Source organism: Aphelocoma coerulescens, chromosome 6 (genome assembly GCF_041296385.1).
Source record: "Aphelocoma coerulescens isolate FSJ_1873_10779 chromosome 6, UR_Acoe_1.0, whole genome shotgun sequence".
In the NCBI taxonomy this organism is placed as follows: Eukaryota; Metazoa; Chordata; class Aves; order Passeriformes; family Corvidae; genus Aphelocoma; species Aphelocoma coerulescens.
This window is the reverse complement of record NC_091020.1, coordinates 4,373,033-4,398,468: the sequence shown is the minus strand read 5'-3', so window position 1 is coordinate 4,398,468 and position 25,436 is coordinate 4,373,033. Positions and strand designations below refer to the sequence as shown.

The window sequence follows — 25,436 nt, the reverse complement described above, 5'->3', positions numbered from 1 at the left end:
AGAATGAGCTACAAAGAGAGCTAAAAATAGGCATTTTTAATTAACGAAATATGAATTGGAGGGGGCAGCTCGGCACTGGGTCAATGTTTGCACATGGCAAACAGGCTGAAACTCCCTGGGCCTCTACCAGGTTTGGTCACTCGCCAGTGCTGTTGGCAGGTATTTCTGGGGCTCCCCCCAGGCAGAGGACACCCACCAATACTAAGAGACAGGAGGTGCTTTGGACTCTGTGCTGGTGGTTTTGTTTTTAATCAAATGTCTGACTGTCCTTCAGCACTGCTGAAGTTCGCAGTCGCTGTTGCACGGGGAGCTGGAGGTGTTACAGCCCATCAGTCCCTGGGGGCTCCCCAGAACTCATACAGAAGGACAAGTGGTTGTCTCCCGCCAAAATGTGACCTCTCTCCTGGGTGTCTCCCTTTGTGCTATGTTGTGCTGCTCTGATTTTTGGGCTTAGCTCCTTGATCAGCCTCCCCCTCCTTTTCACATCATAAATAAATAAATTCACCTGGTACGCAAATACACAGGAAAAAAAGGAAAAAAAAACCCCAAACCTCCAAAACCAAGTTTGAAGAGCACCAAACCATAAAGTCACCTCATTTTGTTGCAGCCCAAGTGCCACCCAGGGCTCTGTGGGCAGTTTCCAGTCTGTCCTGGTGTATGAAGGCACTAAACCAGTAAGGTCTCTGGAGTCTGGGTGCTTGCTGGCACCACAGGGATTTTGTCCTTGCCCCATCCCAGCTGGCATGGGGGTAGCAAGGCAGAGGTGCTTGGTCCTGTTCCCATCTGCTTGGCCTTACCTTCTTCTTCCTCAGTGCAGCTCCCGAGCTGGGGAGGCGGCCCTGCTGCCGACCCCACCACCCCTCACCCTTACCACTTCCCCATTCCTGGAAAAATTGTGTAATTGGGGCTCTGCAGGACCCAGCAGAGGTGCTAGCTCTGCCAGGATGCTTCGGCTCCCGGGGCTGCCATCTGGCAGCAGCGAGAAGCATTTTCGGGAGCAGGGACCCCCAGGTCGTCTCCGGACCGGCCGGGAGCACAGCCGCAGCCCCTCGTTCCGCCCCGCCGCCATCCCCCCGCGCCGTTACGTGACCCAGGAGGGCTGTGCCTCCTCCAGCAGGCTGAAGGAGCGGTTGGCCAGCGCTGTGGGGCTGCTGGCCAGCTTGTAGCCGAAGAGCTGCATGGCTGGGGCGCAGGCGTCCTGCACCACCTGCGCCAGCTTGAACGGCATGCTGAACCGCCACTTGTCGAACTGCTCCGAGGAGTTCTTGCACGTGGAGTAGACGCCGTTGCTGTCGCGGGGCGCCTGCGTGTTTTTGCTGATCCACTCCTCCACCTGCGGGGTGAGGGGCAGCCCGGCGAAGCGGTACATCTCCCGCGCCTTCTGCAGCGGCGCCCGCGCCACGTCCTCGTAGCGCACCAGCATGTAGCGGCCCCGCAGCCAGCCCGGCCGCCGCAGCCCCAGCTCCGCCGACACCCGGATGCTCTCGCAGTTGCCCCGCAGCCGCTGCACCTCCTCCTCACGCAGGGGAGCCTCCCCTTCAGATGCCCACTTCTTCCAGGTCTCGTACTTGCCGGAGAAGGCCACCATGCGTGAGGCCAGGACGGCGCGGGGGTCCCGCACCAGCTGGATGATGCGCAGGTCCAGCCGAGGGTCCTCCACTAGCGGCTGCAGGAACTCCAGCTGCCGGATGCGCACCGTCTTGAGGGCCACGTGCTGCTTGCGCCGGCACGCCTCGGCTGCCAGCGTGATGTTGAGGGGGCCGCAGCGGCGGTTCTTGCAGTAATACTTCTCGAAGACCTTCTTGGTGCTGGGCGTGCAGACAGGCTCCTCGCAGAGCGAGTGGCTGGAGCCCCGCCGAAACAAGAAGGGAGTCAGGTGGCCCTCGGGGGCTGGTGAGATGAAGTTCTCTAAAATGTAGAGGTCACAGAGGAGGAGCTGCTTGAGGACATCTCGGTAAACCAGGGCTGAGCCCACCGCACTGGCCCCTCCTGGCAGGAAGGTCACTGTCTTCTCGACGTGCCAGAGGGGCTCGAAGAGGTAGAAGATGCTGCCTTGCTGGTTGAAGAACTCCCCGACAAAAGAGGAGCCAGTGCGGGTGGTAGCCATCAGCAGAACATGTCTCCGTGGCCCAGGGTCCCTGTCACCTGCCAGCTGCAGGGTGATGTTGTACAGGTGGGACCTCAGCTGGGAGAAGGCAGCATCCAGCTCCTGCAGTGAGGCCAGGGAGCCGTTCTCGGCCAGTGTTGGGCTGACCTCTGTGCTGTTGGCCTCTGCCAGTGCCTGCGGGGACTGCTTCAGCTTGTCTGAAACCCTGTGGGGAGACCCAGCCCAGCCTGGAGGACAGCAGGACCACCCTGCATCCCGGCGGGGGATTTTGGGGGCTCCCACTCCATAGGAGCTCGGGATTGGGGGAGAGAGGCTGCAAAGCATGGGGTGGCTCTGGTGCTTGCTCCCTACCTGGAGATGAAGTTGTTCTCCTTCTCGATGATGACGAGGCTGATGACGAAGACCAGCAGGACAGCGTACTTACTCCTCATCTTCAAGCAGTGCAACAACTCCCGGATATCCTGGGGTAAAGCGCGTCGGATCTCCATGGGGAACACAGGTCCTTCTTGCACCCCAGGAAGGTGTCTTGGGCTAGGGCCTTGCCAGCCCTGCCTATGGGGAGAAGAAGGGTCAGCATGGCAATGGTTCCCTGCAGGCAGGGTCAGAGGCTGACAAAGGCTTGACAAGAGCAGTAACAAAGGGGAAGCTCCTCCCTACTGCTCCATTCCACCCCCGAGGAGCAGCTGCCCGAATGCCCCATCGGCTGCTCCCCCTCCTTCCCAAAATATATCTGCCCGACAGGACCCCTTCCCACGTGTTCGCCAGCCGCCCCTGCCCACCCTGAAACCCAATCCCTGCCACCCAACAGCTGCCTGCTCCACACTGGCAAAAACCTGCTGCTGGCAGGGAGGGAGACCCTGGATCATCCCGATCTTCGGTGCATTGTGGCTCCCAGCCTCTGGAAAGGGGAGGGCTGGAGGCTCCGCTGTAGGGCCCCAGTGTGGGGCTGAGCAGCTTCCGCCTTCCCCCAGCATGGCAACAACAGCTGCTGAGTCTCGAAAATGAAACCCAGAGAGTTTTCAGGAAAGACAGCGGGCTGGAGAACGCTGCTGCTGCCAGTCCCCCTCGGGTAGTAGAATGCTCCGTGGAAGGTTTTTGCCAAAAAAGAAAAAAAACCCAAATGATGCAGCTGTTTGGTGTGGGATGCAAAACCAGGAGACTTGGCATCCCCGCCCAGCAGAAAAGACCCGCCCCCCCGTCTTTCCTTCAGCGCTTGAATCGGGATGTTGGTGGAAACCGCTCTGAGTTGCACCAAACCCACATCCCAGATGGAGATTTTGGGGACCAGAGCTGCTGTTTCCGGCTCTGGGACAGGTCCCCAGTGTGCAGATTTACACCCCTAGACCTTGCTGGCACCTGCTACCTGCCCGCTGGTTCGCGTGCCTGGTGCCCGGCCGGCCGCGTGGGTGATGCCGTTTGCTCGTCCCGCTTTCTTGGCCAGACTTTCGGTGACTCAGGGAAAGTCTATTTAGTTTTGGCTTGGCTCCACCAGTGCAACCCCGGCAGCCCGTCCCACCCCTGCTTTTGGGGTGAAAAAGGGGAGCCAGGCAGAGCCCCATCCTTTGAGGGGCCGGAGGGGAGATGCCATGGCCAAGCCTCGATATCTGCAGCCCTCGGCAGAGCGTGGAGCAGGGAAGCCCTGCCAGGCTTTGCGTCAGGTCCCAACCTCTTCTGCATCGTGCTCGGCCAAAATGTGCATTTTTTAGTGTTGTTCGCTGTATGCCCCTCCCGCATGGGCAGGAGGGGTGGGATGTGCCCTGTGGCGAGGGCAGCACCCCAGCCTGTCAGGTTCCCAGTCCTCTCTGAGTGAGGACCACGAATTTCCTGGTTTCAGCAAACCACTCAGCTCCCGAGGCTTGGCTTCCAGCCATCTCCTTTCCAGCAAAACGTTCTAAAATGAGACATCCACACCCACGCACCCAGGAAACTCAGGATTTAGTAGGATGCAGGGACTCTGGAGAGCCCTGGCAGCCCCAGAGCCCTCTCACTGTGGTCAACCAGCTCCCGCTTTCAGCAAGCAGCAACGAGATCCCCAGCACGTGTGTGTGTGTGTGTGTCTGTGTGTGTGTGTGTGTGTGTGTGTGTCTCTGTGTGTCTCTGTGTGTGTCTGCGTCTGTGTGTCTGTGTGTCTGTTCTGTGTCTATGTGTTTCTGTGTGTGTGTCTGTGTGTGTCTGTGTCTGTGTGTCTGTGTGTCTGTTCTGTGTCTTATGTGTTTCTGTGTGTGTGTCTGTGTGTGTGTGTCTGTGTGTGTCTGTCTGTGTGCGTCTGTGTCTGTATATGTGTGTGTCTGCGTGTGTCTGTGTGTCTGTGTCTCCATGTGTCTGTGTCGGTCTGTGTGTGTGTGTCTGTGTGTGCGTCTGTGTGTGTCTGTGTGTCTGTGTGTGTCTGTGTGTGTGTCTGTGTGTGTGTCTGTGTGTGTGTCTGTGTGTCTGTGTGTGTCTGTGTGTCTGTCTGTGTCTGTGTGTGTCTCTGTGTGTGCATGTGTGTCTGTGTGTGTGTCTGTGTGTGTCTGTGTGTCTGTGTGTCTGTACGTGTGTCTGTCTGTGTGTGTGTGTCTGTGTGTCTGTCTGTCTCTGTGTCTGTGTGTGTCTCTGTGTGCATCTGTGTGTCTGTATGTGTGTCTCTGTGTGTGTGTCTCTGTGTGTGTGTCTGTATGTGTGTCTGTCTGTGTGTGTTCTCTGTGTGTCTGTGTGTCTGTATGTGTGTCTGTGTGTGTCTGTGTCTGTGTGTGTCTGTGTCTGTGTGTCTGTGTGTCTGTATGTGTGTCTGTGTGTGTCTGTATGTGTGTGTCTGTGTGTCTGTGTGTGTCTGTGGCCGTGTGTGTCTGTGTGTGTACATCTGTGTGTCTGTGTGTCTGTGTATCTGCGTGTGTCTGTGTACATCTGTGTGTTTGTGTGTGTGTCTGTCTGTATGTGTGTGTCTGTCTGCCTGTGTGTCTGTGTCTGTCTGTGTGTCTGTAGGTGTGTCTGCCTGTGTCTGTGTCTGTGTGTCTTTCAATGTGTGTGTGTGTCTGTCTGTGGGTGTGTCTGTATGTGTGTGTCTGTCTGTGTGTGTGTCTGTCTGTATGTGTGTGTCTGTATGTGTGTGTCTGCCTGTGTGTCTGTCTGTCTGTATGTGTGTGTCTGTATGTCTGTGTCTGCCTGTGTGTCTGTCTGTCTGTATGTGTGTCTGTATGTCTGTGTCTGCCTGTGTGTCTGTATGTGTGTGTCTTTGTCTGTGTGTGTGTGTCCGTGTCTGTGTGTCTCTGTGTCTGTGTCTGTGTCTGTGTGTCTGTGTGTCTGTGTGTCTGTGTGTGTCTGTATCTGTATGTGTCTGTGTCTGTATGTGTGTGTGTCTGTGTGTCTGTGTGTGTGTCTGTGTGTCTGTGTGTGTCTGTGTGTATGTCTGTGTGTGTTTCTGTGTGTGTTTGTCTGTCTGTGTGTATGTCTGTGTGTGTGTGTCTGTCTGTGTGTCTGTCTGTGTGTCTGTGTCTGTATGTGTCTGTGTGTCTGTGTCTGTATGTGTGTGTGTCTGTGTGTCTGTGTGTGTGTCTGTCTGTGTGTGTCTGTGTGTATGTCTGTGTGTGTTTCTGTGTGTCTGTGTTTGTCTGTCTGTGTGTATGTCTGTGTGTGTCTGTCTGTGTGTCTGTCTGTGTGTGTGTGTGTCTGTGTCTGTATGTGTGTCTGTGTGTCTGTGTCTGTATGTGTGTCTGTGTGTCTGTGTGTGTGTCTGTATGTGTGTGTGTCTGTGTGTGTCTGTGTGTCTGTGTGTGTGTCTGTGTGTGTGTCTGTGTGTGCCTGTGTGTGTCTATGTGTGTCTCTGTGTGTCTGTGTGTCTGTGTGTGTGTGTCTGTATGTGTGTATGTGTCTGTGTCTGTGTGTGTGTCTGTATGTGTGTCTGTGTCTGTGTGTCTCTGTGTGTGTTTGTGTGTCTATGTCTGTATGTGTGTGTGTCTGTGTGTCTCTGTGTGTGTTTGTCTGTCTGCGTGTCTGTCTGTGTGTCTGTGTGTGTGTGTCTCTGTGTTTGTATGTCTGTATGTCTGTGTGTGTGTCTTTAACAGCCCTGTTAGTTTAGTTTGTCACCACGCTGCTCCTCGGGGACAGGCCCGCAGCCGGGGCAGGTGTCTTTCGCCAGCCACCCCCAGCCCTCCTCCTCGGTCGTGCCTCCTCGGTGACAGGACCTGTCGGAGTATTTGAGCAACCAAGAGAAGAAATCAAATACACAAAGCCCTCGGTGTGCGGCCGCGTCTCCCAGCACCCGACGGAGTCACGGCATCCCAAGGGGCGGTGATCTGCATCCCTGGCCTCGGCTGGGGCTGGGGACAGTCCCCTTCCTGCCCGCAGCACGCACGCACAGGGGATGACATCAACTGCTTCCTCAGACAAATCCCTGGGCAAAGCCAGCCCGGGCTTTTCCCTCTCTAATGCCCCCAGCTGCTTGACCACAAATGAGCCACAGAACGGGAATTATTCACAGGGATGACACAGAGAACCATGTCCGGCAGCGCTGGCAGAACCCTGATTCACAGGCCCGGGGCAGACATAATTCATTAAATAAACAGCCGGCTGCAAACGTCCTGCCTGGGACCCGCGGGGCAGCGGCGACAGGCGCAGGGGCCCCGTCAGGGCTGAGCCGTGGGGCTGGGGACACGTGGGTGACCTGGTGAGGCTGCCTGGGGCCGCTTGGCATCCTAAAGCTCTTCCTCGCTGGGGCCCATGAGGCGCAGCCCGGCTGGGGCAGCGCACAAGCCACAAGCGCCCCTTTGTGAGTGGGAACAGAGGGGCTCTGTGTCCCCTGCAAGTTCCCCTCCAGGGCTCTGCTGGGATGGGATGGATGAGGAGAACCATCGGGATACTGCTGCCGCCCCAGGGTGCCCTGCCAGCGTCCTCTCCTGGGGAATGCACCTGTGTGAGCAGACAGATGGATGGACATAATCTCTGGGGACAGAAGGCAGCGGCTGGCCAGTGCTCTCCTCTTGTTCTCCACATCCCAAAGCAAAGCAGAAGAGTTTCCAGGAATGCTAAATTGAGATGCCCCGGATGGCAGCGCCCACAGCTCAGATGATGTTCCCTGTCTTTTCCTATCCCTCGGGCTGGAACTGCAGCAGGGATGGCTGTAATTCCCACTGAGGAGATGATAACAGGATTTATGTATTTCCCAGATGAGTCAAAGCCAGAAAAGGAGCTTTTTGTGTGTGGTGTTAGGGATTTTGTTTCTGTGCAAAGCTGCCCAGGTGGGATCCGCACAACTTAATTTAACCTTGCTACAGCAAGAAGGAAGGACTTGGACAGTAGTGAAGACACCAAATCATTCCAGTCTGCTGTAGCAAGTTGGTTCATGGGATGGATGTTCCTACTGGTGGTGCAGGTGGAGTGAGAAGAGCAGAGGTCCTGTGATAGGAAGGAGGGAAGGGATGCTCTTGTCACCCTTCTATAGGGCATTCCACAGGACTGCCTGACTGGAAGAGCAGAGCAGGGGTTTTCAGCTCGGTTTTGGGAAAGGGAAAGTCTTAACACAAAACCTTGGGACTCTCATTCCTCAGCTCTGGCCGCCCTGAACCCCCACCAGGTTGGATCCAGGAAAGAGAGACGTCTGTGGCTGCCAGGGGTAGCCATCTAGAGGTGGGACTGCATGAAGTCACATTTTCCTCTGGTGACTCGAGAGGCAACAACTGAGCTCCGGACACAGAAAAGCAGTGAAGCACCTACGTGCAAGAATTCCCCCCCTGCCTGAGATCCTTCTTGTCCATCCAGCCCCCATCCACTCCCATGCATCCCTCTATGGGAGCCCACAGTGACCTGCAGCTGAGCTTGCTGCCCCCGGCGCTGCTGCTGCTCTGAGTAATTCCCTCCATGATCCTTTGCTTCATCAGATTTCCAGCAGACACTAGGACCAGCAAAACATAGGCATGGAACACAAAAGAGATAAGGAGCGCGGGCTTATCTGCTCTCTGTGCTGCTCTTTGTCTGCAACCTGGGGAAAAAAAAAACCCTCTGTATTTACTCTTTCAACTATTTCCGCTCCCGACTTCCTCCCAAGGCTGGCCTTGGGAAATGTGCCACCAGAGCTTCCCACTCTGCTTTCATCCCCCAGCAATTTTCATCCTGGTCCTGGCTCCCCTCCAAGGCATGGCACAAGCACAACACTGCTTCGGTTTGCCTTGCAGGGCAGCTAAGGAGCCTGTCGAGGCAGGTATTTTTTGGTTAAAAACATGTCTAGTCAAGCTAAAAAAAAGAGGGGGGAAAATCACTTCCTATGATGTTTATAAAGTTGCCGAGAATAGTCACAAGCCTCATCAAATTGAAGCCTGGAAACTGCCCATTGGAGGAGAAAGTTGGGAATGGAAAGTCCTTCTGACTCAGAGGTTACACTCAGGAGCAGCAGCAGGAGCTGGTGTTGGTACAAACAGGCACCACTGAAACAACTTTGTTTCCATTGCACGAGCAATTCCAGGCGCATGAGGCTGTCTTCTGTCCACTCTTTTGTCCCACCTGTGCTCTGTGATGACTCAGATGAGCTGTCCTTGTTCTTGGTGTCCTAAAAAGCACTGCCCAGGAAGGGTGTGGAGGCTGGTGAGGGCACAGTAATGCTGGTGACAGCACCAGCACAGGCTTCACGGCCAGGGTAGACTGGTCTTTTCTCTCCCTCACCTTGGTGGTGTCCAAAGAGAGGTGTTTTCTCCTGACCCAGCAGAGAGGAGAGCTGCTGCTCCCACCCCTGGGGAACATGATGGGACTCTGAGACATCAGTGCTGGGCATGGGGGTAAAACACGTGCATCTGCCACACAGGGACCAGCCTTTGGAACTGGATCTGGACCAGGAGCCGGCTAAAACACCTTCAACCTTGAAATCAAGTTGCTGAAAACCACAGACACGGCTGGGGTGGGGTTTGCAGCACCACCTGCGGCAAAGGTGAGCAACTGAACGCGCCGAACGGCTGGGCAGCGAGGGGGGCTATAGAGCAGATCACCAAGACGGGTGAATGGACGGGCCGGCCCTGTTTGCTCGGCGCCGGTGGCACAAGGCCAGCTGCTGTGCGTGCCGGCGGCCTCTGGCCCCGCTGGGAACCGCAAATGCCCATCCCTGCTTCAATGAGCCCTTTCTTTGGGGCACAGAGCCCGCGGTCCCTCCCACCGCCCCACACTCCTTCTCCTCACTGCTCCACGCTCGCCTGGAATATCCTCTGCCAAATCCATCCCAAAAGCAGGGATACCGCTCTCTCTGTGCCCGGCTCTGCTCCCCTTTCAGCCCGAGACAGGCGTCTGTAGCACTCCAGGGACCCAGAAGGGACTGGTGGCAAGAGATCATCGCCGTGGGGAATAGTGACCTGTGCTAGAGTCAGCACAGGGAGACTGGGGATGTGAAAACGAGTCGTATGCTGAAACAACATGGCAGATGTGGGAAAACTGCAGAGTTAAATCCCTGTCCTGGTGTAGTGTTGTAAATCGTCGGCTGTGGTAAAGGAGACCCTTTCTTCCGGGCACCAAAGCCAGGCTCGATGCAAAGGCAGTGGGGTGTGGGCAGCTCTCCCCAGTGTGGCCGGGAGCAGGTGCTGAAGTCCCGGCAGGCACAGAGGGGAGACTCTGCTGGGATGGCCTTTTCCCCCCAAGGTACCCCCATGCCAGCCACGTCCCGTCTGGGGCTGTGAGGGTGTCAGAGTCCCAGCTCCGGCAGAAATGTCGCTGGCTCCCGGGAATCGGCCGAGGGCCAGCGTGCCCCGGTGGCCCTGGGACAGGAGGGGAAAGGGTGTGAACAACTTTCCAGTGCTCCCTGGTAGGGGTTGACAGGCCGGATGATGCAACTCCGGGATGGTTGTGAGAAACTCTCCTTTTCCAAAGTCTCCTTCTGTCGCCCCAGCCGCGCTTCGTTCCGGACGGAGGCTCGGCGCTGCCGCCGCAGAGCTCGATCCTATTGCATTGATTTTTTTTTTTCCCCCTGGATTTTTCCCCGAAAGAAAGGTATGGGCAGAGCTGCTGAGCAGTCATGTGCTGGGAGGACTTTCGGCAGCAGGGAGCTGGGATCCGGCTGTCCGCCGAGGGGAGGGAGGCAGGGGAGGAAGGGAGGCACCGCTGGCGCTGCCCCGCTGCGGGAGCGGGCGGAGGGGGGCCCCGCACAGAGACAAAGGAGCGGCCGAGGCCGGAGGGCGCACAAAGGAGCCGGCGGAGCCCGGGGCCGCCCCGTGGGGGGATGCGGCCACCGAGCCCCCGGGCTCCCCGCCGGCCCCGCTCCCCCTGCCCGGGGGAGAGCTCGGGGCCGCGGCCCCTCGCACGCCCAACTTCCCGCAACTCCCCGCCGCGCTGGGAAAGGCCCGATCCCCGCCGCCATCCTCCCCCTCGCCCCGGGGCTCCCGCTGCCCATCGCGCCGGTCCCGGCCCCCGGCTGCGCTCCGGCCCCGACTCCGTCGGTCCCGGCCCCCGCTGCACCTACCCGGCGGCGGCCGCTCCGCGGGGCGAGCTCGCCCGGTCCTGCCGTGCGGGAGGAGAGAGAACAGCGGGTCCCCTGCTTTTCTTCACGGTGCTGTCATCCTCCCTCCCTCCTTCCCTGATCCCTTCCCTCCCCTCTTCCCTCCCTCCCTCCCTCCCTCCCTCCTTCCTTCCTTCCTCCCTCCTGGGGCAGCGGCGGGGGGGAGCGGTCCCGGCGCCTGGACGCGGGTCCCGGGGCGGGGCCGGGCAGGGTCCCCGGGCCAGCCCCCCCGCTGCCCCCACCCCGACAAGCCACGCCGGGAAACAGGGAGTTGCCGGCCCCAGCCTCGGGATCTCTGGAAGGTGCCGCCTCGGCGCTGGGGTGGGGAAAGGGGGGAAGTGGGGACCTGGGAGCTCACAGACACCCCGCGAAATTGTCCCATCTGGGCCAAGGTGAGTCCCCTCCCGGGCACCACGGGGTGATCTGGGCTATAGGCTTCCCGCCCAAAGCAGGGTGACACTGGAGTGGTCAGGGCTTTATCCTGCAAAGCTCCAAGGATGGAGCTAGTACAACCTCTCTTTGCTCACTGTCGTATTGGAGGAAATGTTTCTCCTTATATCCACTCCAAACCTCTCCTGTCCCATCTCTCACCATCCCATCATGTGAGGAACCTGGCTCCATCTCTGTGACCACCTTGTGGGAAGGCTCCTCTTTGTTACCCTCAGCTAAAACTGGCTTCAAGGTCAGCACCTTTCTCCCCAAACTCCACTTTGTCCCCATGCAGGAGCTGTGGGGGGGTCGGTCCCACTGTGGTGTGCTGTGCTGGTGAGTTCACATCTGTGTGCTCCAAGACGGCAGGGAGTGAGAGCATCCTACTGGGAGCAGCCCAGGAGTGTTGGGGGACACTGGCTGTCACTACCCCTGCAGGGCAGGCTTAGGGTCCTGGAGTATTAAATATTACAGACATGGCTATTTTGGCTGAAGTGCAGAAATTCACCCAGCTCCCTCAGAGCTCTGTAATGTTAGACATCGAGGAGCTGAAAGACATCTGGTTCTGCAACCAGAGAGAGATCCAAAAAAACTAGTCCCCATAAAAACTTTCAGCCTTCTTTCACATTCCTGACATAGTTTTTCTGCTACACATGTGGCACAGGCAGCAAAATGCAGGTTTTCTTGGCATTTAAGTGTGGTGACCGACATTGCTCCTCAGTGGCTTCCTATGAGCCAAGGTGATGGGGATGGGTTTGCATGGAGTGCCAGCAGCCTGGTGGCACAGCTGGTATGCAAACAGCAAGGCAGGAAAGCCTGCATGTGATGTTCACGGTGTAGCCTTCCTTCCTTCCTTCCTTCCTTCCTTCCTTCCTTCCTTCCTTCCTTCCTTCCTTCCTTCCTTCCTTCCTTCCTTCCTTCCTTCCTTCCTTCCTTCCTTCCTTCCTTCCTTCCTGCCTTCCTTCCTGCCTTCCTTCCTGCCTTCCTTCCTGCCTTCCTTCCTGCCTTCCTTCCTGCCTGCCTTCCTGCCTTCCTGCCTTCCTGCCTTCCTGCCTTCCTGCCTTCCTTCCTGCCTTCCTTCCTGCCTTCCTTCCTGCCTTCCTGCCTTCCTGCCTTCCTGCCTTCCTGCCTTCCTGCCTTCCTTCCTGCCTTCCTTCCTGCCTTCCTGCCTTCCTGCCTTCCTGCCTTCCTGCCTTCCTTCCTGCCTTCCTTCCTGCCTTCCTGCCTTCCTGCCTTCCTTCCCCTTCCTTCCTGCCTTCCTTCCTGCCTTCCTTCCTTCCTGCCTTCCTTCCTTCCTGCCTGCCTTCCTGCCTTCCTTCCTGCCTTCCTGCCTTCCTGCCTCCCTCCCTTCCTGCCTCCCTCCCTCCTTCCCTCCCTCCCTCCCTCCCTCCCTCCCTCCCTCTTTTCCTGGTTTTAGTGGTCACCCACAGCCAGTGGCTCTGCAATCCAGCTGCAGATAAGCAGGATAACTGATAACTCCAGGGCTCTGGCTTCTGCAGCATTGTTCATGGAGCTGGGGTGAATGGCAGTGTCTTGGAAACTTTGTCTAAATGAGGCAAACCCAGGCTGGCAGGACCAGGCCTGTGTAGGCTGTCAGGCTGATCATGTCATAAAAAAGTGGGTAAGTCTGGCTGGCCGCACACTGCAGGAGTTTTGTGGGGTTTTGAGACATGGCAAAGCATTTTTAAGCTCCTCGCTTGTTATTTCAACTGGAACACGGCATTCTGCCTCGGATTTTGTGGGCAAAGATCTTGGCAAAAATACAATCCTAATATGTAAATAATTTTGAGATGAGGGCAGAGAGAGGCTGGTGGGCAGTTGAACACTCACGCTAGTGGGGTGTCACTGACTGTAGGATGCTTTTGCGATGGTTCCAGAGGGTGGCAGGAGCAGAGGAGGGACCTTCCCCTGCTGTGGAGCACAGCCTGAGCCCGGGGTGTGCTCTCTGCCTGCTCCGCATGCACACTGGGGCTCGGGACGGAGATCACCTTCCTGCTTCATCAATAAGTAAAGCTGGCACGGGGAGGAAGAAAGTGTCTCCTCCACCCCTCAAACTGCCGAGAGAGGCGGCGGGAGAGGCAGGGAGTTGTGTTTCCTCCGCCCTTCACCAGCTGCGGGATCACATTCCCTTCGTCCCCCGTTCCTCACCCCAGGGATAACAGAGACGCTTCTCCTCGCTCCCTGTATTGCACATGGCCGTGTGCACGCGTGCGGGAGGAGGCAAAGGAGCAGTCCCCAGAATGACATCAGGAGCAAGGAAAGGGCGACGTGTCACTATAGCAACCAGGATGCTCTGAGTTTTCGGGGAATAAAGGCATCTGCTGCTGGTTTTACGTCCTCAGTTCAAGTTGATGATGTGGCAGTGACCAGGTCAGGCTTCAGTTCAAAAAAGCCTCCACTGGTTTTTCCTCTGTTATCACCAAGGCAGCATCTGCCTAGGACACTGGCATGATAAAAAGCATTATCCTATCTCGCAGGATCTGCTTGAACAATTTGAGTATAAAATAGAGGTAATTAGTTGGTTTTGGGATGGTAAAATCTACTTAATCTGTAGGAGACAAAATGGGGGTGGTGGTGGAAATTTGAGTTAGTTTGGAGGGAAGAGAATGATTCGAGGTAAAAATGAGGTAATGAACAAGTAGAGAAAATTTCAACTAGAAAACTTTTGGTAATCTGTAAGGCACAGTGAATATTTTGGGGGTAAGATCTGAGATGATCTGTAGGGGACAGAATGACATTTTTTGAGATAATGTAGAGGTAATCATCGTGGGTTTTTTAGTGGTAACATGTAGGCAATCTGTAGGGGAGAGAATGAACATTTTAGGGATAAGATGGAGGTAGTCAGAGGGTTCTTTTGGTTGTAAAATCTGTGCTAATCCGTAGAGGACAAAATGAACTTTTGGGGGCTAAATGGGAGGTAATCTGTAGGGGACTAAATCTTCATCACAGATTGTTGCACAATATCATCCTTTCAGTTTTAAAAACATAACTCAATGAGCAGCAGGAGTGATCCATGTCCCAAACCACTTCCACCTTTTTTAAACACCAGTGGCTCCATCTGCTGGGAGCAGAAAGTGGGAAACGATGCAAAATAAATTTAGGGAGAGATCAGGGAGTTGCAGAGTGGTTTGGGTTGGAAGGGACCTTTAGGATCATCTCGTTCCACTCCCCTGCCATGGAGAGGGACACCTTCCACTATCCCAGGTAGCTCCAAGCCCCTCCAACCTGGCCTTGAACACTTCCAGGGATGGGGCAGCCACAGCTTCTCTGGGCAGCCTCACCACCCTTAACAGGGAAGAATTTCTTCCTAACATCCTATTTTTCCATTTTTAATTTTTTTGTTCCCCTGCTGAAAGTGGGCTGTGACAAGGAAATTGGCTCCAACGAGATCAAAGATCAGTGCGGGGTCTGTGGCGGGATGACTCCCAGTGCTGGACAGTGAAGGGGACCTCCAGCCGCCCTCCCCCGCATCCCGGACAAGCGTCCGCCGCACAGGGCGGGGCGGGCGCGGTTCTGCCGGCAGGGCCGGGGCCGGCACAGGCGTCAGGGGCCCCAGGACACTGGAGCCCTGGCGGTCGCCCCCCGCCCCATTTACTCGTTCAGAGCGCGGAATGGGGCGGCAGCGGCGGGGTCCAGATGAGGCGTGGGTCTTCGATCCCCCGTCCCGTACCTTCCTCTACCCCTCCTACTTTCCCTCGCCTTCTGCCTTCCCCCCAGTTCCTGTAACCCCTGCCTCCCCACGACCCGGTCTCCCCCTTCCCCCTCCAGCATCCCCTCTGGATCCCATCCTCCAGACAGGGGCCCAAGGGCTGGGGGGTGGCACTAGGGGAGAGGGGCACTGCTCTCCAGGACAGTCTCTAGTCATGGTGCCTAACTGTACCTGCCTGCTACTGATTACCTCATTTTTACTTCAAGTGTTCGTTCTCTACCCTGCATGTGACCACAGCTTTTCCCTCCACAAATGTCCCCTACAGTCACCAACACCAGCTCCACTTTTTGCCCTGCCAAGGCAGCAGCTCCCTGACCCACTTCAATCACATCAAAGCCTCAAATGGTTCCTTTTGGGGATGGCAAAAACCTACATCCTAAGAAGGAGAGGACATATGATTCTGTGTTTATTAAGCGTAAGACAACTGGAACTTGCTTTCTTCCCATGGGTAAATGGAAGGACCAAGATTTACTCTGTAATCTTTAGAATCAGAATGGTTTGGGTTGGAAAAACCCAGTTGGGTTGGATCACCCAGTTCCAACCATGGAATTTATTTTCCCCCTATATTATCTAAAGCCCTTTGAACTGGTAAGAGTTAAAAGCAAATCTCCCGATCCTCAGGGAACAAGCTAACTTGCACGTTCCTTTGGCATAATAAAGCAATGCTATTTCTGCACCTTTTTGAGTCTCCAAAGCTTGTTTAAAACAAAATGCCTTATGTGGATGCTGAGCATGAGAACAGAAAACCCCAAAGGATCCAATTTATTGGCAGAAGACTTTACAATTCCTCCTCTTTTCCTTTACCCAAAGGAAATTCCCCGTGGGTCATAAACAATAACAATTTCCCCCCACCCTCTAAAGAGGGAGCAGGTTCATCTCAGTGCCAGGGTGTGGGTGTATCATCCCGGAGCTGGGAGCAGGGTGTGTGTGGGTGTGTGCACAGCCATCCCAGAGCCTCCAGTCTCCCATAACCTGCACCTGGCCTTCCCAAGGCAAGCACTTTAATGAGAGCTCTAATGACTCCCTGGCTATGGGCTGGTATCAGGAAGGTATCAGTGTGAAAATCCTCGTTGTCTTCCAAGGGCCGAATGCCAGTTTTAATCACTGACCCACCTGTCCTTGGACTTTTCCTATTGAACCTTCCTGCATAAACCTCACAAGGGAGTTTCCATCCTCTGTGCCAGGGCTGCCCTGCTTTTTCTGGGGAATGCAGAACTAAGAATTGAAAGTTTTCTAGCTGTTTTTTGTTTGTTTGTTTGTTTTTGTTGTTGTTTTGGTTTGGGTTTTTTTGTTAGTTTGTTTTAATGCTTCTATGAATAATTAAACACTTATATCCCCTCCTACTGGGAAACCTCTCTGCTTGTAACCATCAATGGGGTGTTCCACCCTCTCTGCCGCTGATGAGTCCTATGCCAAAGAAGGCTGTAAAAAAGCCAAGCTTGGAAACTGCGTGGTTTTACCCCATTTTCAGAGCCCTGGGATGCAGCTGTTCCTCTCACCGGGCTCCTGCTGCCACCTGCCGACCGCCCGCCGCCCCCTCGCCTCCTTGCGAACTGGTCCCAGTTTCACAGCTGCAGCCCTCAACTGGAGCGCGTGCTGCCTTGGGTTTGGGGATTCCTCTCCCAGGGAGCCGAGCTCCCCCCGTGCTTCCTGGCCCTGCAGGTTGGAGGCGGAAAGCGCTGCCAGACTCCACATCTGCTTCTTCTTTTCCTCCTTCCTCATCTCTTCTACGGATTAACCCCAAAAAGCTCCGGTCTGCTCCCTGCATAACCCTTATCTCCCCCCGCGGTGCCTGTTCCTGTCTCAGCGACTCTGCTGAGTCCCCCAGGGCTGTCCCAGACCCGACGCCACGATGCACAACCCTGGTGCATCAGCTCTTATGGGGAGGGTATTGCCATCAAAGAGGAAAAAGCAAATTGCCCACAAAGAGGGCAGCAAGCCCAAAGAGTGGTGACAGGACCCAGGGGCTGGGGGAGATGACAGCCAGCAAACAGCACGGAAAGGGCTGTCCCTAAGCCAGCAGGATTTGCCATCTGCTCAGCATCCGAGGAAGGAGTTCTGCTCTCCAGGGATAACTGATACTTGGCCAGTTTTTATCCAGTATCTGTGGACATGGCTGATTTCTCATGTTTGCTTTCTCGGCTGGTCTGGCTTGTGCAGCCCCAGCACATCCCATCATTTGAGCTCTCCAGAGGGATTTTCAGTTCATATTTCCCCCGCTTTCGCAGAAGGTATAATTGAAACAAGCCTTCATAATGAGGGTCAGAGCTCAGTGGGAATCAAGGTGCTCACAGCCGATGTGCTTTTGGCTGAACTCCATTAGCCCTTCCCTCACTGCCTCCTTCCGCCCCCCACAAACATGTGCAGGATCTTCAAATGACCCTGCACCTCATTTTCTGTTCCTTTTTCAATTCCGCTTCTCTAAAACTGCTGAGGGCGAAATAAAGAAGTTGGTTTATTTTTAATCATTGCAAATGCTTTCCAAACCTGCAACACAGAAGATTCACTTTTGACATGATGAGAGCAGCTGAGCCAGGGGGATTTCTGTTGAGAAGAGAGACTGGCAAACTTTAAAGTAGTGACACCAGTAGAAAAAGCTTCTGACGTCCCCCGTCCCAGAAAGGCCAGTCTGCTGCTCTCCTAGGTGAGCAGGAAGCCCTGTGCTTTTTGGTTCGGCTTTTGAAGCTTCTGTCATGGAAGAAAAAAGGCAAGTGAGAACTTAGGGTGGATCACATGCAGGCTGCAAGTGCACTTGTACCAGTGTCACTGGCTCTGGAGCAGCCCTACTGTGAAAAAAATGCCATCAGGTGACTGTCAGCATCTCAGAAAGGTCAGCAGCATCCTCAACTGGGTAAAATCCGGGTCCCCCTGCTCTCTACAAACATGAAAAATTCCCCATCTGACCACCCCACTCTCCCAACACACCATTCAAGGAAGGGAACTCTATGTAAGATCAACCAAGTATAGCTCCTTTTCTTTCTGACTCTGTGGCCTTGTGGGTCTGTTTACAAAGGGAAGATAACATCTCTGCCTGGAGACCTTTCTGGCTTGGCGATAACCAAACCCGAACTCCTTTACACACAATGAGGGCACCAGGATCTTTGGAGCCTTACTCGTAACAGAGAAGGGCCTTTCCAAAGAAGAATCTGAAACAAAAACACCCGAGCAGATAAAGAACAGAGAACCAGTATCTGCCCAGAAGCCTGGGGAGTTCAGTGGGATGTCCATAGGGTCAGCCAAGCCCTGCAGCTGGACCTCTGGAAGATCCACCTCTAGGAAATGGCACTGCTACATCCTGGCAGCCTGGAAAAATGGAACATGCTTCTCCACCTTGGCTGCTCTAGTCATGGTGGGCCTCATTTGAAAGGTATGTTGTGGAAACAGAGATGGTGTGTGACACAGGGCAGGACCCTCCTGGTATAGAACCCATAGGTCTCAGGGAGAGAGCAGGATGAGGTCCACCGAGGAGATAATCTGCTTTGTGTGACACCTGTAGGAGGAACCACTGCTGGCAGCAGGAAGGCTGTCACTGGAACAGCTGTTCAGAGCAAGCTAGGGAAACCCAGACACTTTTACTAGAAATCACTACAAATTCCACACGTCTTCTGGTTGCCCCAGGCAGCAACAGGAAAACTAAAGAAGAGCAAAACCTGTTTGCTTTCTAAGCTTCCCTGTGAAACAGAAGCAGCTCAAACCTGTATTTTTAATGGAAAAAACAGTTTCCAAATCTCTTGGGGATAATTAAGTCTCATTTGCAGATCTGTTAGCAAGGTCAGAACATGGCTCTAGGCCTTGTCCCACTAAAGCAGCATAGAGAGAGATCAGCTGCAGCTGAGCATGAGAAGTACAACCTGAGGGAAAGCAGCTGCTGGGTAAGTTTTAAAAAGCAGTTGCAATAGCCTAGTGAGGGGAAATGGGGATGGTTTTTTTTCCAGCAGGTTTGTGGTAGGTGCCTGAGATGTCTTGGGTCAGTTTCTCTCCCTGCCCTTCCACAAGTGCTGGGTGTGACCCAGTGTGTTAGACCAGGAATGCCATTTCCTGCTCGATAAGAGTGGGTTTTTGCCTTTTTTCCCCTCCTCTCTGTTCCATGGGCTCAGCCATCCTTTTGCTCTGCAGCTGGTTGGGTTGCAGTGCCAAAGGCTGAATGCTAACTCCTACACCTCTCTGCCCTTCCCCAGGGAAGGATAAGAAGGGTTTTGTTTCTCTTTTGACGTTTACCATGGTAAACAAGGCTCGGCAGAATGGTGAGTTTTGCTCCAGCTCTTTCCTGGCAGTAGCTGCACTTGTGTGGGTACATGATGCTGACTTTCTTAAGGCCAGGATTTACAAACTGAGGGTTAAAATAAGCCTTTATTGAACTTTTTTTTTTTTCTGTGAAGAGCAAGTGTAAAGATGTGAAAAACGAGGTTCACTCTCCTGTGAGAATTTAAAGGGTTTAATATAAAGACAATAAGAGACACATAAAATAAAGCAAAGGGGTAACGGCCGGGTGCCTTGGCGCTCTGCCAAGAGCACACCTGATGCTCGAGGTGAGTCCTTTTTATACCATTTTTACTGTCTGTTCTTTATTCATATTAAAACTTTTCCTGGAGCTGTTCTGCATGGCCACTCCTTGGTTCCGCCTTTTTAGAGCATGCATAGTCTTCTGCCTTGCGGTTTTATTTCTCTTGATTCTTGGGGTTTGGCCCACTAGGTAAGAGTCGATGGTAGGGTGGATCTCTTAATTCTCCAGACAGTCAGGGCTGATTGCAGTTTTGGGCCTCCTTGTCTCTCTGGGCAGAGTGGTGATAGAGGCTCTCGGACTCTCCTGGCCGCCCGTTCTCTGGGTGGAGTAGCCTTTAGGCCCTTTTGTTCCCTGGACAAGGTGTTGATTAGCAGCTCCTTGGGCCTCATCCTCTGTTCGTTTGGAGGTTATCTTACTTGCTCACACTTGCTAACATTCTTGCTAAAAAGAGAGAAAACTACATCCACACAGCAAAAAGCATTTCTAACATTATACAATATCTACCTTTATACTTTGCGAGAAGCCAATATTATAATATATGTTTATAACAAAGACACACATTAGGCAATAATCATGGAAATTGTGATCACCATGGAAAACCAGGCTGCAGGCTGCCACTGTGATTGCCATGGAAAACCAGGCTGCCAATACTTCATTAGTCAGCACTGCCCATGGAATTCATAAAGCATCTCTATTACCTGTTTTGAGGAGATGTTCCAATATTTCCCCAGCTGCTGCTGGGTGAACAGTGGGAAGGACACAGGAAAGGAGGCCACTGGCAGGGAATCTTCTTGTGAAATCCACAGGTGTTGAATTGTAGCCGTTTGCCCTCCTTGTGCCACTATCCTGGTGGTTTTTTCCCTGGAGTGAAACATGCTTTTGCTTTGTGAAGTTGGAAGGTGAAGAAACCCTAGAAGAGGTTAAGTCTCTGGCTGTATTTTTACCCTTTTGTAAAAGAGGGCAGATAGTCAGATGCCCACGACTCTGGGCATGGGTTGTGTCTACTGGTATGATGAAGAAAGGCCTTGTGGTGAGAGCCACAGTAGCTGTACTTGCCACTTCCTCCTGTGGCCTTGTGACTTTGATTAATCCCAACCCGTGCCACTTTTGGCCACAGTGGTTGGCTGCTGCTGCAAGCCTCATTGAAATCCACAGCCTGGTTTAGAAATCCTGGGCCGTGAGTGTGCAGCTGAGGCGAGATCATGTGTGATGAGGTGCTGCCTGATGCTTTTTGTGACCCAAAAAAAGAATTGTAGACCTTGCAATAGCACAGAAAGCAGTGATCCCTGCCTGACTTCTCAGGCTGTTTGTTAAGATTTTGGACTACATGATCTTCCTGTCCTATTCCTTCTCTCCTTCCTACACATCAGCTATTAGCTCACCCAGATTTTTGAGGACAGCTTACTTGGGCTTTTATTTGCAGTCCAAACTCTTCTGTTTTGTACCTTCTTCCCCAAATAATAGGTTCTATTTAGTGCCTTCCTTTTTGTTTTGGATAATGAAGGAAGAGAAAGCAAATATTTCAACAGAGAAGGAAACTGAAGAAAGTCTGGGGGGTGGGTGTGTTTCCTCAGCCTGGCTCCTTACAGCAGCTCTTGCAGCTGTTCTCTGCCAGCTCTTATTTCTCCTGCAAAATCTGTAATTCTTTGTGCTTTTCCTTGAAGCTGTAGCTCCTGGAGTCCTGTGATTATCTAATCACTTCTGTGTGAGCCCAAATGAGTCACAGCAGATGGAAAACACTGGATGGCAATAACCTCCGCTGCTGAAAAAGCCCTTAGAGCTTACAAGTGTAATCCTCAAAAACCTGCAAAGCAGAGAGCAAATGAAAGGAACTCAGCCCCATATTCTGTAAACGTTTTTTGGTTTTGGCAGGCAAGTTTTGCCCATTTCTGTCTGGCAATGCTAAAAGCAAAGCTTTGTGTTTGGAGCTGCCAGTCCTGTGTTGAGTGCTGAGCCTAAAGGCAATGGACAGGTTAAGGAGGAAATGGAAGATGAGAATATTCTCTACTCCACACCAAAAGTAACAGTGAAAGAGAGACCCTACACACACGGGGTCCCCACCCATGCACTCGCCATCCCCATTTGGGTTAAGGGCAAGGCCTGGCTGTGCCATTTGGTATTTGTTTTGGAAAATGCCTGCCCTGCCTGGCATCTTGGATAGAGGTGAAACACTAAATACCCCTTCTGGAAAGCAGCTGCAAAGACCTGGCTGCTCTATGAAATGGTGGTGAGCTTCAATGCAATGGCACAATGTGACAGAGGGAGGGAGGGAGGGCAGCACCAGGCGGGAATAGATATAGGCACTCTTCTGTTCCTCCCTATTTTTTTTACTGCAGAAATCCTATAAAATATCAAGCCTGCTCCTCTTATTGGAGAGGATCTCAGTTCCCAGTAAGAAGTCCAAGTCATCTGCTTTGGATCTTTATGGGCAAACCAGGAACCAAAAGAAGTGCTGCTTCTCTGCTGTAGTATGAATGGGAACTAAAGAAGTCCTAAAATCTTCTTTTTCTTGGTCAGGCTTTATGTTTTTGGTATTTCTGAAGTATATTTTAAAATCTGTTATACATTTTCTTTTGTTTTCTTCCTGGATAACCTAGATGTGTAGTTCCAATTCTTCGGGGGGGTGGGATAAATAGGATTTACAGAAACATATTACTTTACATTTATAAAAAGAAACCCTCCTTCAAAGGTTGTGGCAGAGATTTATCTGGCCACAATCTTACTGCTTATGACCCTGACAAGATGACACAATGGAAGCAGTAATGGAATTCTGCATCTTGGTGCATATCCTTTAAAACATTGATGAGGTGGTGCTGCACTGTTGATTCCCTTGTATTTAGGCGGAATCATCTGCTTTTCTGGCAACTCTGTTGTTATTCCAGATATTGCTAGAGCTGTTCAGTAATCCTGGTTTATGAGGGCAAAGCATTTATGGCTGCTGACACTCTTTGTGTTGATCTACTTGGTTTGAAGTACCAGCTGTGGTTTGCCTTGAGTTTAATCCCAGTAAGTAGTACCTAAAATGATGAGGAAACCTGGAAACAAACCACAGCTTATAACTAAAATGCACAACTGGTATTGGCTGACAAAGGAAATACTGAAATGAGAATTAGCTGCAGTGATTTGGGGTTTTATGTTATGCTTTGCTTGGAAAATCCAGTGTACTTGATGTGACCCCTTTAGATAATTAAGTTGTGGCTGAGCTGAACGTGGGAAGGAATGCGGCCTGTGACCGTGCCAGTGTTAATTGAGAGCTCTGCTGTGGCACAGCTGCCAAAGGGGGATGGTCCTCGATGCTTTCACCCCACGCTGTGCCACAGGCTTTCAGACAGCGAACTGGATCCAGGCCAAAAACTGCCTGGAGAGAGGAAGGGATCACTCCTAAAGCCAGATCAGTCGCTGGGCCCAGCAGTGTGTGGTTGTTTTTTGGCTGATGCCAGGGGCCCAGAGGCTGGAAATGTGTAGGGTCATAGGCTCACAGCATAGTTTGGGTTGGAAGGGACCTTGAAGGCCATTTTGTTCCACCCCTGCCATGGGCAGGGACACCTTCCACTGGACCAGGTTGCTCCAAGCCCTGTCCAGGCTGGCCTGGGACACTTCCAGGGATGGGGCAGCCACAGCTTCTCTGGGCAGCCCCTTACCAGGGCCTCACACCTTCACAGGGAAGAATTTCTTCCTCATATCTCATCCAAACCTACTGTCTTTCAGTTTGAAGCTGCTGTAGTCTTGCTCTTTTAGCCCACCTGTCTCATCACATGATGCTCTCTGCACCCTGGGCTGATTCAGGCCCTGATCCAGTTAAGCACCATCTGTTTCTGTGGGCCATGGTTGTGTTTTTTGGTAGTTTCTTTTTTGCGTGTTTGCCAGGAGGAGCGGGACATGTCCCACCTGTCCTGGCTGCTGCTGGTGTTGCCAAGCTGCAGCTCTGCCCTTGGATGCAGTCCCTGCAGCACTGCCATCCTATTTGGAAAATGCTCTGATGCTTTCTGCACTGGGAAGAATGTCAGAGCAGGAGCTATTTCTCTGCAGCCTGTTAGTGGTGAGGAAGGGTGGGTGAGTGTGTGGGTGCCTGTCTCCACTCCAGCGGGACCCGCAAGCCAAACTATTTGGTGAATCACAGGGAGGTTGGTCTTGGGCTGGAATAAACTTCAAACATGTCCAAAGATCTGCATGAGGCTGTCAGGCTGTAACTTGTGGCTGGCTTTGCTTCTCTTCCTCCTCCTGCTGCAGTCAGAAATGCAAAATAGTTTGAAAGCCAGGCTGCTGCGGAAAATGCCTCTCTTTATTTATTTCACTTGTTTTGGTTTTTTTCTTTTGCAAAGAGAACATTTCTCCTGCAGAGCTGGCTGCGGCTGCAAAACCAGAGCCTGCAGGGGCCTCTGGCTGGCCTCCCGGGATTGCCAAACAGAAATTCCTCACGTGCCCCACTTATGCAAAGCACAAAATTGGGCGCCAGGAGGGCAGGGTGACGTGGAAGGAATTCGTGTGCTGTAGGCACGACAAAACTGAGCATCAAAACCAGCCCAGGATCTGGTGCCAGCCCGGTCCAACTGGTTGGTAGGGAAGGCAGCTGGAAAGTGAGTCATGTGTTTAGCTACAGGAAAGTCCCTCACTTGGCTGCATCTTTCTGAGCCATTCCTACTCACTTTCTCTATGCAGAGCATGTGCCTCCCAGAAAATGGGACTAAAAATCAAGTTTAGGCTGGGGAAGGCCTCCTTCTCCCTCAGCCACAGCCAAGTGACTCAGCTGTGTGTCACTACAGACAAGCCATGATCCTTCCTGAGAAGCCTCATCTGGCACCTCATCTGGGGGGTTTATCTTCAGGAAAACCCCCAAATCTCAGCAGAAGCTCAGCAAAAGCAGAAGGTGGTAGGCAGATGGTGGCTGCAGCTCACGCCCTCAGTGCCAGGTCTTGGCTCACATCTGTGAGCTGGACCTGGTCCAACAGGCTGAGATATCCTTGGGAGTTTCCCACTCTTCAAACATCCATGGCAGACAGCTAGTGCTTGAACTCTTGATGCCATTTTATTTTGTTCAATCCGATTTTTAAGTGAGGAAACTAACAGGCACTGTGGCTAGACCAGGAAAGCTAAGTCATGAAGACAATTTGTTATTGCCAAATATTATATTCTGTGTGCTCCAGAGAGAAAAAAAAGGCCCCCAATCAATGGGAATTGGCAAAGCTCCAGGAAAACCTGAGCTAGCCTGAAATGATAACAGATTGGGGGTAGAACTTGCTAGCTCCCCGCTAGTTCTTCCTTCCCCCTGTCCTTCAGCTCTCAGAAGAAAAACACTCTGCCTGCTGAAATAGCTCTTCTGTTCCAGACAGTCTTACTTAACCTCTTTTTAAATATTCTTCACAAAGCTCTTTTTTTTGGTTTGCGTTTTCCTAGGTTAGTAGCTGACTGCTGGTTGGAAAGTTGAGGTGCCTCGTCAACACTTTATGTGCACTCCTGAGATAAGGGCAGCACACAGGGCCCTGCCTAGGCAAGGTGGCTTTAGAGCCAGAGTAAAGGTTGCTTGTTTAGTCTGGCCAAAACTGGGGGTGGCTTTCTGCCTCGCTGATTCAGTCTGGGTGCACCTGGCTCCAGTTTGGGAATTACCTAAGAACCTGGCACCCGATGGTGGCGATAGCAGAGGCTCTGGAGGTTCCAAGTGAAGCTGTGCTGACTTGTGGAGAGGCAAAGGCCTGTGTAAGCATCAAGTTCTCCTGATGTGGTTTGTGAAGAAAATCACGGTAACTGTGAATTCTTAGCCTGGCTTTTAAAGGGTCCTTATAAGAAAAGGAGAAATGTGCATTACTCTGTTTGGAATAGCCTGGCAAAGTGAAACAGAACAGATCCACTTCCTCCTAATCCTCATGCTGCAAGTAAACCTTAAATGTTATCAAAATGCTATCAAGTCTGGTCCTTGAAAAATGAACATGTAGGTAAGGACCTAACAAGGTAATAACGTGTGCCCTCAGATGAAGGGCAGTACCTGGAAGATCCTCACGAACCAGGCAGGATAAGCCTGGCAGAGGGCAAGCTCTTCGGATGGGATAAGTTTGTGTTGTGCTCAGGCCACAGGGAATGCCCAATCCCCCAGGCTGTGGGAAGCACTATCAAGGACCCTTCTTCCAGCTACAGCAAGCCTTGAGTGTGGGTTTAGAAGAAGAGGGGAGCTGGTCTGGCAGCTCTGCCCAGTCCTGGGGAGCCCATGAGGGATCTGCTCTGTCCCTTGGCTGAGTTGGTTCAGTTTGCT

The 25,436-nt window shown here is 53.0% G+C and overlaps 1 protein-coding gene across 1 annotated transcript; it reads right to left on the bottom strand.

Annotated features, from left to right (window-relative positions):
* On the bottom strand, positions 1–10,607 carry CHST3 (carbohydrate sulfotransferase 3). The gene is made up of 3 exons (XM_069020384.1): positions 10,515–10,607; positions 2,459–2,659; positions 1–2,312 (listed from the first exon to the last, which is right to left on the bottom strand). Exons 2-3 carry the CDS (start codon positions 2,593–2,595, stop codon positions 1,082–1,084), a joined length of 1,368 nt encoding a protein of 455 aa, XP_068876485.1. The 5' UTR covers positions 2,596–2,659; positions 10,515–10,607; the 3' UTR covers positions 1–1,081.
* Between the last annotated feature and the right edge of the window lie 14,829 nt (positions 10,608–25,436).